Here is a 13184-nt window from a genome sequence, read left to right on the forward strand (position 1 = left end):
TTGACTAAAGGTTTTGACTCCATTAATTCCTCTGTTTGAGAATGCAGTAAACTTTGCTGAACTTATCCCTCCCACAACACTTAGTCTAGCCTGAAGGTCCTATCCCCAGGGAGCCCTTAGCCTGTCGAGGCAGCTGATACTTGGAACCGGACGTTGATGAAGTAAAGTGAGTGGATAACTGCTCTTTCAACAGAGGGTACGCCTTTCACGTCAAATTGGAGCACCTGTGTTTCTGTGCAATTCTTCACTCCAACTACTTTGGGAATCTCGAACTGGTGGCAATTCTTGCAGCTGTGATTGCCACATATACCACAAGACAATATGCAGGCAGAATTCAATAGCTCCTAAAATATTGTGAGGAGTCCATCTAATCTTGGATTTCAGATGCGTGAAGAAGTTCCTCGAGAGGAGTTCAAGGTGGTAATGCTGCTTCAGATCATTCAGTTGCTGGGTCCAGGTGACTGACCACAATAGACCTAAAGGATCTCTACTTTCATCTGGTCATCCAAGGTTTAATTTCCACGTTTACAGCTGCCAGCACAGAGTGCTGACCTTCAGCCTTCTGCCCCCAGGATATTCACTAAACTTGCTTCTTTAATTGTAGACTTTCTGCAGCTGCAACGCTTGCACATCTATCCTTATCTATATGACTAGCTTGTGTGAGATCCCTGTCAAGACACCTCAGATAGCACCTTCCAATGCATGCTGCAACAACAATCTTGCATTTATATAGTGCCTTTAATGTAGAAAAACATTCCTAGGTTCTTCAGAAGCATAATTTAAAAATGGACACTGAGTCAAAGAAAAAAATATTAGAAGTGATGACCAAACAGTTGATCACAGAGGTGGATTTTAAGCAGGAGAGGGAGGTGGAGAGGCAAGGGATTTAGGAAGGGAATTCCAGAGTGTGGGACCCAGACAGCAGAAGGAACAGCTGCTAATGGGTAGAGTGAAGGGGGATGCACAGGAGGCCAGAGTCAGAGGAACAAAATGTGATTGGAGGCGGGGGATGGCGGGGTTAAAAGATAGGGAGGGGTGAGACTATGAAGGGATTTAAACACAAGGATGAGAATTTCAAATTTGAGGCTTTGAGGGAACTGGAAGCCAATGGAGGTCAGCAAGTACAGGTGTGATGGACAAATGGGACTTGGTGCCGGATAGGATATGGGCAGCAGAGTTTTGGATGAGTTGAATTTTATTGATGATGTAGGATAGGAGGCCAGCATGAGCGCATTGGAATAGTCAAGTCTGCAGGTAATGAGGACTTGAATAAGGGTTTTAGCATCAGCTGGACTGAGGTAGGGGTGGAGGCAGATAATGTGGTGGAAGTTGGTGGTCTTTGTGACTGAGAGGATATGAGGTCAGAAACTCAGCTCTTGGTTGAATAGGATGCCTAGGTTGCGAACAGTTTGGTTATGCAGGAAACAGTGGCCAAGTGAGGGATGGAATTGGTGGTGTGGGGGCCAAAAACAATAGATTCATGCAAGATGCTTAGCTTTGTTAAATATAAGAAATCTTACTTGGAGTCAAAACTTGGGCTTGCAGATGCCCTGTTTAGACAGCCCTGGGAAAAGTAGTCTTGGCCCCAAACTATGTTTAAAAGACTGTTTTGAGAAGGAAATTGGAATGCAGCAGTTCTTGGTCAATGGCAGTAGCCATCTTCATAATGCCAGAGCAAGACTACTTATGAGATCCCTGCAATAGCAGTCTGCCTAGTCATCCTTCAGCAGGCCTCCATTGTCCCAGCTAGTGTAATTGGAGCTCTGGATCTCATTTGGTGATCCGGAGCAAAACATTCCTCAGGCTTGCAGACGCAACCCATCACCAACTTCGCTGACGCAGGGAATTGTTTGGTACAGAGTTTGTGGTGGGAGCCAAATGTAATATCTTCATACAAGATGCTTGGCTTCATTAAATATTTCTTAGAGTCAAAACAAGACCAAGACCACTGGACAGCAGAATCTACAAAGTTTTAATAGGCTCAAACTTTGGTATCTTTTTGCCTCAGCCACTTTCAATCTGTGGTTCAAGACAAGCCACTGTCTCTCTAGACAGTTACGACGACAGTACTGCAATACATAGCAGGACAGGACCTGCTCTCAGTACAGAATAATTGCATGTTGGTGCTTTGACCATGGGATAACACTTGGCACAAAATAGAACTGGGGCAGATAACACAGCAGCCAATACAGTGAGTTTTCCCACAGTGCAGCCTAATGAGAGGTAATCTAGAGCATTTCAGGATTTGGGATTGCCCATCAGTACGCCTCTTTGCATCACCTATCACCAGCTCCCTAATTTCTCCTCAAGGACACATATCCTCCCTTTTCCCTGGTCTTTATGGTTCTCTGGAAAAACAGAAGAGACGATAGTGATTCTGGTAATCCCATATACACCTTGCAAACTAGCTCTTGGGCATCCTTTCATTATAAAACACTGATCTGATCTCACTTTTCCACAGTTAAGAGGGTCTCTTGCTAGCCAAGTGCTCCACTCAAACCCAGCTTGCTTTCATTTTACATTGTGACTTGAGACAAATGTTTTAGTTGAAGGTCTTCCCTTTGGTGACAGCCTTGTTTTTTATTGGTCCTCCTCACATGAACTTAGCCTGTTTAGTATTTTTTTTGATCTTCATATTTAATACCTTGCGGAGCTGTGGCAGAAACACATCTTTTTGTGTAGACATAGCAATTGGTGGTCTCCACAATGTAGTTCTTGGATTCCCTTGGGTACCATCTTCTAATTTTATGCTTCATCATATGGGTCTAGACCTTTAATCCTGTGACTACCACTCATTCCTCCTTGGGACCTATATTTTAGTCTTTTGAATCTCTTGGCTCCTGTGGTGTAAAATCCCTGTTTTGGAAGCGTGTTGATTTAGCTGTATTTAAAGTCCAATCCAGATACTGATCAGTTGTACCAATTATGACGCATTGATCAAGCGGTTTTTAGACTACATCTCAAATTCCTACTAAAAGTAATTATTTATTTCCGTCCACAAGGAATTGATAATCCCTCCTTTCTATTCATCTTTCTACCAGTCAACTATAAGAAATGTTAAATCAAGACCCATGGGCAGTGAAGATCACGTGGTCATTCAGCTCATTTACAGTTTGTGGAATATTGTGCACAGAATGGCTGTGGCTGTTGTGTTCACCTACATCACAACAGTGACCAAACTTCAAAGCAATTCATCATATGGAAGCACTCCAGCAATGTATGGAGAATACCAAGAAAAATGATCTAGCATGTAATGTCATCTTCATTCTTCCAGTCAGCAGCTTCTTCCACATACCATTCTCTCATCTGTCCACCCCTTAGGCCATTTCAGGAGATAATTACAATGGAAATCTGCAGGCCAAAACAAATTGCTGTCTCAAGGATATGGCTTTCTTGTATACTGTGTGGAATAAGGAGAGGGGTTGCATATATAATATTTTCAATGTCATGACATCACCACATCAAAGCATCTTGGAGAAATAGTCCCTCTGATCTCCCCCTCCCCCCAGCAAAAATAGTACAGATGCTGCCCAATTTGTGATGTGTATAGTGCCTTTGCTTCAAAGAATGAAAAGTAGGCTTTTTCTTTTCCAAAAGATTAAATCAGTGCTGCAAACTGTTAATATATTTCAGAACACCAATAAAGTTGGATCAAAATAGTGTACATAAAATACTGTTTTAAAAGTGTGCTAAGATGTTACAGTATGGTAGAGAAAATGTATAACTTGCATAGGACATTCTACTGGAACACGTCATAAGTAACTTTCTTGAACTGTATTCTAGAATTGTCATGAACTTGAAAAGATGGATCTGGAAGAGTGTATTCTGGTAAGAATTTCTCTTGAGTCTGTTCCATTTGTATTTGGTTGTATTTGAGCTATTGTTGGTAGAAGGATTGCTATATAGCTATTCTAAGTTAATACTAAAGCAGAGAGATTTTTTATTTTGTGGAAGGAGTGACTGGTTGGCAGTTTGGGATCGTAACTTGTGTTTTCATCTGTGGCACCTGGGTTTGAAACCAGCCCAGAATGATGAGTTGATCTTTATTCCCCTATGGGATCTATGTGAAGTCAATTTGGACACTTATAACCTAATTCCACTGGGCATTGTCCACAGTACAGAATGTTTTATAATTTGGCACTGAGAATTCACCTTGATGCAGTAGGGATTAGAGTTCCTGACATTTGAGTTAAATATCTTGTTGGGGCAGAGTTGGAGAAGCCTTACATATGTCCTTCACTGTACTTACTTGAAAGTTGTTTATGCTGCCACTGTGTTGCATTAGATAATTGCAACCTCTATCAAAACATTTTTTTCAGATTTTGTAAAAACAATGGAAAAAAAATAATTTCTTCCTAAACTAGGTTTGCTATCCTGAAACCAAGTCAAAACAGCTGCCCATTTCTTCCCCCAAGTCCTCTGATACATGATTCTGCTATATAGGGATAGATGCCTGTTATATAGGAATAGATGTAATATTCTGACTATCTGTGTTCTTATGTCTACTGTTGATAACCATGAGATTGATGGGTTAATCTGTTTAAAGGTGCATTATGCTGTTGGAAACTTTTTATGAAAACTCATTTAACAACATGAATAACCAGTGTTCCACATTAAGGATCTAAAAGGTACCTTTTTGAAACCACCACTTTTGATGCATTCTGTGCCATAATTTTAGTAAATTATAGTATCTTGGCATGTACTTCTAGTGTCTAACACATGGGTCACAAGAGCATCAAATGCATATGATATAAAGGAAGCATTTAAAAAGACTCACTGGTTAGATGTTTTAGTCTTACTGTTAAAACATTTTTCCCTTGGTTAATATAATTAGCCAATGTGTGAAGGATTCTTTGGATGTTATCTATGGAGTGGATAAATGGAGCAGTTTGCTTGCTTGTATTGAATGTTAAGATCATAGCTGGTCCAAGAATCAAAGTATTCAATGTCCTGCCACCAGTTTCTGCACTACTTTGGTATTCTGCAATTTATATACATCACTTCATATCTTCACTTATGCAGCACAGAAATATATGTACAACATACAGATATCTCTCTCTTCCCAGACCAAACTGTGGGGGCAGACAGACATATCTGTGTGCTCCCACACAAGGGTGAGGATTAACAGCTTTTTCAATGCTTGTTGAGATTTGGTCCAAAATGAGTGATAAAATCCAAAAGTAATTGGCCACTTGAATGTGAAAACTTGATTGATCCTGACACCCTTTGGACCCAGTTTTGTAACCACCGCTTCTACTCTCAAGTGAGAGAGAGGGAGAGAATTGAGTGTAAAGGAGGGGATGCCCATACAGGTGGACTCAAGATACCAAGCCCACTGACCCTAATGTCAGCATATAGTCAAGCACAAGTCTCAAAGTGGAACCGCATTAAGGAAACCTTTAGTTCTATGTCTTCAGCCTCTCAAGTTGCAGCCTTGGTTTAAATTTCAGTACTGACCCTCAATCCAAGGCATCAACTATCGATAGGGAAATCCTGACCTATATGGCACTGATGTGACTTGCCAGCTGAGGATTCAAAGGTACCATTCTGTCAAAGGTGAAGAATGGCAAGACAGGAAAACAAAGAGAAATGTCTGCTCAGAGATGGACAAGACAAGGGGCACTTCTCTTTTAGCAGGGTCCTCAGACCACTAGGAGATTCAAGGCACAGTGACAAACTGGTACGTATCTCTGAGTATAGTGGTTGCATTGCAGCTCAACTGGGGCACAAGCATAATTTCTGTTGATCAGCAGCCAAAACTAGGGAAGACTGTTATAACCTATGGTTGTCTCCTCCAGGCCAGGTAGGCAGTACAGAGTTTGTCAGGTCTCTAGAGTCCTGCTTAACCACCCACTGGTGAACTTTCCTGTACTTTTCCTGATACAGACCAAACATGGCAAATCCCTTCTCCAGAGAAAGCGATAGCGCCCTTGAGGAGGAGTTGAAACTGATGTCTGAATCGAGAAGTTTTATGTGCAGGGCATCATCTAGATAAAAATGGCCTTGCATAAATACTAATTTGCTACTATTCAAATGAGAAAGATGTCTTTATCCTTATGTAATATTAAAAAAGAACTTGCATTTATATAGTGCCTGTCACAACTTCAGTGTTCCAAAGCACTTCCCAACCAATGAAGTAGTTTTGAATTGTAGTCGCTGCTGTAATGAAGGAAACGTGGCAGCCAATTTGCACATAACAAGGTCCCACAAACAGTAGTGAGACAAATGACCAGATAATCTGTGTGGTGTAGGTTGAGGGATTAAAATTGGCCAGGACTGCAGGAGAATTCATAGAATCATAGAATGGTTACAGCACAGAAGGAGGCCATTCGGCCCATCGGGCCTGCGCCAGCTCTTTGTAAGAACAATCTAGTTAATCCCGTTCCCCTGCTCTTTCCCCATAGCCCTGCAAAGTATTTATCCAGTTCCTTTTTGAAAGCCACGATTGAATCTGCTTCCACCACCCTTTCAGGTAGCGTATTTCAGATCATAACTACTCTGAGTAAAAAATGTTTTCCTCACGTCGCCTTTGGTTCTTTTGCCAATTGCCTTAAATCTGTGTCCTCTGGTTCTCGACCCTTCTGCCAGTGGGAACAGTTTCTCTTTACTTTATCTAAACCCGTCATGATTTTGAATGCTTCTATCAAATCTCCTTTCTACCTTCTCTGCTCTAAGAACAACAATCCCAGCTTCTCCAGTGTATCCACATAACTGAAGTCCCTCATCCTTGGAACCACGCTAGTAAATCTTTTCTGCACCCTCTTTAAGGCCTTCACATCCTTCCTAAAGTGCAATGCCCAGAATTGGACATACTACTCCAGTTGTGGTCGAACCAGTGTTTTATAAAGGTTCAACATAACTTCCTTGCTTTTGTACTCTATGCCTCTATTTATAAATTGTAAACAATTTTATAACACCAAGTTATAGTCCAACAATTTTATTTGAAATTCACAAGCTTTCGGAGGCTTCCTCCTTCCTCAGGTGAATGTTGTGGAAATGAAATCCTCGAACCCTTTGCATTTATAAATCACAGAACAATGCCTGGTGATGACAGATAGTCTTTCCAACTGCCCGTTGCCACGGCAATCACAGTGTGCAGACAGAGAGGTGTTACCTAAAAGGCCACCGAATATACAAACCACCAAAAAAAAAGAGGCAGAAACATAGAAAAGACAGCAAATGACCAGTTATATTAAAAACAGATAACATATGTTCGCTGGTGGGGTTACGTGTAGCGTGACATGAACCCAAGATCCCGGTTGAGGCCGTCCTCATGGGTGCGGAACTTGGCTATCAATTTCTGCTCGACGATTTTGCGTTGTCGTGTGTCTCGAATGCCGCCTTGGAGTATGCTTACCCGAAGGTCGGTGGCTGAATGTCCTTGACTGCTGAAGTGTTCCCCGACTGGGAGGGAACCCTCCTATCTGGCGATTGTTGCGCGGTGTCCGTTCATCCGTTGTCGCAGCGTCTGCATGGTCTCGCCAATGTACCATGCTCTGGGGCATCCTTTCCTGCAACGTATGAGGTAGACAACGTTGGCCGAGTCACAGGAGTATGAACCATGCACCTGGTGGGTGGTGTCCTCTCGTGTGATGGTATCTGTGTCGATGATCTGGCATGTCTTGCAGAGGTTACCGTGGCAGGGTTGTGTGGTGTCGTGGACGCTGTTCTCCTGAAAGCTGGGTAATTTGCTGCGAACGATGGTCTGTTTGAGGTTGGGTGGCTATTTAATGGCGAGTAGTGGAGGTGTGGGGATGGCCATAGCGAGGTGTTCGTCGTCATTGATGACATGTTGAAGGCTGCGGAGAACATGGCGTAGTTTCTCCGCTCCGGGGAAGTACTGGACGACGAAGGGTACTCTGTTGGTTGCGTCCCGTGTTGCGTGTCATGGAATAGCCATGGGGACCAAATTCGCACCCCAATACGCCAACATTTTCATGCACAAGTTCGAACAGGACTTCTTCACTGCACAGGACTTCCAACCAACACTATACACCAGATACATCGACGACATTTTCTTTCTATGGACCCACGGCGAGGAATCACTGAAGAGACTACACGATAACATCAAGTTCCATCCCACCATCAAGCTCACCATGGACTACTCCTCAGAATCAGTTTCTTTCTTGGACACACGAATCTCCATCAAAGACTGGCACCTCAGCACCTCACTCTACCGCAAGCCCACGGACAACCTCATGATGCTCCACTTTTCGAGCTTCCACCCTAACCACGTCAAAGAGGCCATCCCCTATGGACAGGCCCTGCGAATACACAGGGTCTGCTCAGACGAGGAGGAACGCGATGGACACCTACAGACGCTGAAAGATGCCCTAGTAAGAACGAGATATGACGCTCGACTCATCGATCGACAGTTCCGATGGGCCACAGCGAAAAATCGCGTAGACCTCCTCAGAAGACTAACACGGGACGCAACCAGCAGAGTACCCTTCGTCGTCCAGTACTTCCCCGGAGCGGAGAAACTACGCCATGTTCTCCGCAGCCTTCAACATGTCATCAATGACGACGAACACCTCGCTATGGCCATCCCCACACCTCCACTACTCGCCATTAAACAGCCACCCAACCTCAAACAGACCATCGTTCGCAGCAAATTACCCAGCTTTCAGGAGAACAGCGTCCACGACACCACACAACCCTGCCACAGTAACCTCTGCAAGACATGCCAGATCATCGACACAGATACCACCATCACACGAGAGGACACCACCCACCAGGTGCATGGTTCATACTCCTGTGACTCGGCCAACGTTGTCTACCTCATACGTTGCAGGAAAGGATGCCCCAGAGCATGGTACATTGGCGAGACCATGCAGACGCTGCGACAACGGATGAACGGACACCGTGCAACAATCGCCAGATAGGAGGGTTCCCTCCCAGTCGGGGAACACTTCAGCAGTCAAGGACATTCAGCCACCGACCTTCGGGTAAGCGTACTCCAAGGCGGTCTTCGAGACACACGACAACGCAAAATCGTCGAGCAGAAATTGATAGCCAAGTTCCGCACCCATGAGGACGGCCTCAACCGGGATCTTGGGTTCATGTCACGCTGCACGTTACCCCACCAGCGAACAAATGTTATCTGTTTTTTAATATAATGGGTCATTTGCTGTCTTTTCTATGTTTCTGCCTCTTTTTTTGGTGGTTTGTATATTCGGTGGCCTTTTAGGTAACACCTCTCTGTCTGCACACTGTGATTGCCGTGGCAGCGGGCAGTTGGAAAGACTATCTGTAATCACCAGGCATTGTTCTGTGATTTATAAATGCGAAGGGTTCGAGGATTTCATTTCCACAACGTTCACCTGAGGAAGGAGGAAGCCTCCGAAAGCTTGTGAATTTCAAATAAAATTCTTGGACTATAACTTGGTGTTGTAAAATTGTTTACAATTGTCAACCCCAGTCCATCACCAGCTTCTCCACATCATGGCTACCATCTATTTATAAAGCCCAGGATCCCATATGCTTTTTTAACCGCTTTCTCAACCTGCCCTGCTACTTTCAACGATTTATATATACCCCCAGTTCTCTCTGTTCCTGCACTCCCTTTAGAATTGTACCATTTAGTTTATATTGCCTCTCCTTGTTCTCCCTGCCAAAATGTATCACTTCGCACTTCTCCATTAAATTTCATCTGCCATGAGTCCACCCATTCCACCAGCTTGTCTATGTCCTCTTTAAGTCTATCACTATTCTTCTCACTGTTTACTACACTTCCAAGTTTTGTGTAATCTGCAAATTTTGAAATTGTGCCCTGTACACCCAAGTCCAAGTCATTAAGTCAAGTCATCGATTGTGCTCTGTACACCCAAGTCCATATCAAAAAAAAAGTAGTGGTCCTAGTACCGACCCCTCTGCTCTTATTCAAATAGTGCTATTAGATTTTTTTTACGTCCACATGAGAGGGCAGGCTTAGTTTAACATCTTATCTCTATATGCATTCTGTGACACATTTGAAATATTAAAAAAGAAATATTGAAATTAATGACATTGTTACGTCGAAACTATAGCGGGGGGAATGGGACAACAGAAACGGGCCATTTGGCCTAACTCGTCTATGCCAGCGTTTATGCTCCACACGAGCCTCCTCCCTCCCTACTTCATCTAACCCTATCAGCATATTCTTCTATTACTTTCTCCCCCATGTGTTTATCTAGCTTCCCCTTAAATGTATCTATGCTATTTGCCTCAACTACTCCTTGTGGTAGCGCATTCCACATTCTTACCCGTCTGGGTAAAGAAGTTTCTCCTGAATTCCCTATTGGATTTAGTAGCGACTATTTTATATTTATGGCTCCTAGTTTTGGACTCCCCCACAAGTGGAAACATTTTCTCTACATGTGTAAATATTTGATATTCAATTAAAGGCAATTTAAACAATGTTACAACTAAGTATTCATGCAATGTAAATTCTTTTGTTTAAAAATTAGCACCAGAGAAGCTACGTTCTGCATGCAGAAATGAAAGAAATTGGGACCCAGAGGATCAGAGACTATAATGCCGGCATGGGCTTGATGGGCCAAATGGCTGCCTTCTGTGCTGTAACCAATCTATGAATGTGCCCCAGAATACTGGAAACAGTGCAGAGTAGATGTAATGGGAACTTGATCTTTGTAAGATACCTACTTACTTTGTTTTAAAGTTCCGAAATGGTAATTGGCTACCTGCATCAAGAACAAAAGGCGCCAGAGGAAGCAGCGCTAAGGATCAACGTATTTTACATGTCTTCAAAAAAAGAAAGTAAATAAATTGTATTTTACATATTAAAAGAAATTAAAATAGTCATCAGTAAATTATTCATTAAAGAGCAGTGTACAAAGTCCTGCCAGAATAATGCATTCAACTTGACTATCTGAAAGGAGCATTTAAAATGTCATCCCATAGAAGTTGCAAAACAGCCACAGTGGAGCTAGAGGCTGTATCCTCATTACCATCAATTGGCCATCAGCTGACTCAGTGGAGCTGTGACTGGCATCATCACTGCTACATAGAGAAAGAAGCGTGCTCAGATATACATCAGTATAGCTAATGGTTTTACATAATGTGCTGCAACCCAATAATGTCGTCATAAAACTGTATAATGTAACCTGCAAAGCAACTGTACCAAGTTCAGTATGTTGAGGCCTTGGTGCATTCCTTTTCTCCTGCTGTTCTGTGGTGGGTGGTTTAAGGGTCAAACTCCTGACTCCTGTCTGCTATGGCTGATATGTCTTTTCTTCTTTATAGGCTTCTCCCCTGCATCTTTTGAGAGGTAGACTGTGGAGGTTTCTATTCTGCAGAGGTCTTACTCCGTGACTGATTTATATACTCACTAGTTCTGATAGTCTCCAGAGAAAAATTGGACTAAATTCTCTCTGAAGTTATCCTCCAGAACCATTGTGTTCATCCCCAGAAGATATATCCATGGCATAATGATAAATCCAAGTTTCAACAGATAGTCATATATAGATTTTTTAAAAAATACTGCCAGGCCACATTTCAAGTTGTTTTCTATTCATATTTACAAATTGTAGATGCAAGACCACTAAAATCATTTGAAACTTTAATAAAATATTATATAACATAATATTGTCATCCATATTAAGTGAACCTGCATTATATGTTTGATATCTCTGTAGACAGTGACGTGAGTATTATATACTTTAAATGCAACTAATGGAAACTAGGCATTAGTTGTTCAAATCTTCTCCCTCAATGCTGAAAGTTTGGGCCAGCCTTCTTTCAGCTTTTTTTGGGAGTACTGCTGCACCCTAAACAACAACAACTACTTGCATTTATAGAGCGCCTTTTAATGTAGTGAAGCGGCCCAAGGCGCTTCACATGTTTTCCTTCTGGCTGTATACAACTTCAAGTCCAAATATTCTTTCATAGTCAATTAAGCTCTTGTATCAGCCCCTCACAAAGCTTGTCTATCACATGAGATCTTTTTCCTGACTACCATTTCCTGACTGCTCAATGACCTTTTATTACGCCAGTGGTGGCTGACATTGTAAATGGCTCCCTTTTCTCAGGCACTGCCCTGCTTGCCTTCAGAATTGTTTGTACCGTTTAGTTGTCCTCAAGAAGCCCACACTCTAGTCCTATGTCCTTTCCAACTGTCCAATCTTAAACCTTTGTCTTCTCAATATTTTCAAATGCATCATAACTGCCCAGTGCTGTATTCCCTTCTCCCACAATTTCCTGTGACTGCAACCACAGCACATGATCCTTCCATGATGCCTCCATCATGTTCAACATGGTCACCACTCCATGTTGTTATCACCTCTCCTCCATGGTTTTCCTCCACAGGCAAGACTGCCCTCGTGGTTCTGCTCCTATCTGTCCCCAGTTCATCGTCAGCAGTGGCTTCTCCACCTCTGAAGTACCCCTTTTCCTCATTTATAGGTTACCCCTTGTCAACATTATTTGTAGGTATGTGGTCAGTTGCCATACATAAGCTGATGGTATACATCTGTATCTCTCCACCACCTTTGTGTTCATAAACTCTTATCTGACATCAAGTTATAGATAAGCCAGAATTTCTTCCAGTTGAGCATCAAAAGACCAAATCCATCTAACTCAGTTGCTGGTTTAAAAACTCCATGCCCATATCACTAATTTTGCATCCTGCTACCAAACTCCATCCTTCACCAACTCCAACCAGTTCAAAACTCCACTATCCACATCTTGTTCCACACTAAGTCCTGCTCGCCGATCACCCACATCCTCAGTGGCTCACTGTCCCTCAATGCATCAAATTCAGAATTCTAATTGACAAATCCCTCCACTACTTTGCCCCACCCCGACACTGCAACCTTCTGCAGACATGCCCCACTTCGGTTCTCAACTCTGGCCTTCTGTGCACCACCTGCTCCCTCTAATATAGCAGTAGCAGAACCTTTAGCTGTCTCACCCCTATTCTTTAGCGCTCCCTCGTTAAGTCCTTCTGCCTCTCTCCCTGCCTTTAGAAGTCTCCTCAAAACCAATTTGTTTGACCATGCTTTTGGTCATCTCTCCTAAGTCTTCTACTGCTCAGTGCCTTTAGCATAGAAAGCACTCCAAGGTGTTTCTCTGCACAACTGGGCAGCAGCAGTCCTTATTGGACAAGGAAGACCAGGGGGAAGATGAAGAAGTAGAAGAAAAAGGAAAGCAACCTCAACACCTTGCAGCAAGAGATATGAGGGATT

General features: G+C 42.9%; 1 protein-coding gene across 3 annotated transcripts in view; it reads left to right on the plus strand.

Annotated features, from left to right (window-relative positions):
• Positions 1-13184, plus strand: part of fbxl2 (F-box and leucine-rich repeat protein 2) — a 180942-nt gene that overhangs the window by 133188 nt on the left and 34570 nt on the right. For all 3 annotated transcript variants that reach the window (XM_067981069.1, XM_067981076.1, XM_067981083.1), the window contains one exon: positions 3784-3828. In XM_067981069.1, the coding sequence (XP_067837170.1) occupies positions 3784-3828 (45 nt within the window). The remainder of the gene's footprint in view (positions 1-3783; positions 3829-13184) is intronic.

Source organism: Heptranchias perlo, chromosome 3 (genome assembly GCF_035084215.1).
Source record: "Heptranchias perlo isolate sHepPer1 chromosome 3, sHepPer1.hap1, whole genome shotgun sequence".
Taxonomy (NCBI): domain Eukaryota; kingdom Metazoa; phylum Chordata; class Chondrichthyes; order Hexanchiformes; family Hexanchidae; genus Heptranchias; species Heptranchias perlo.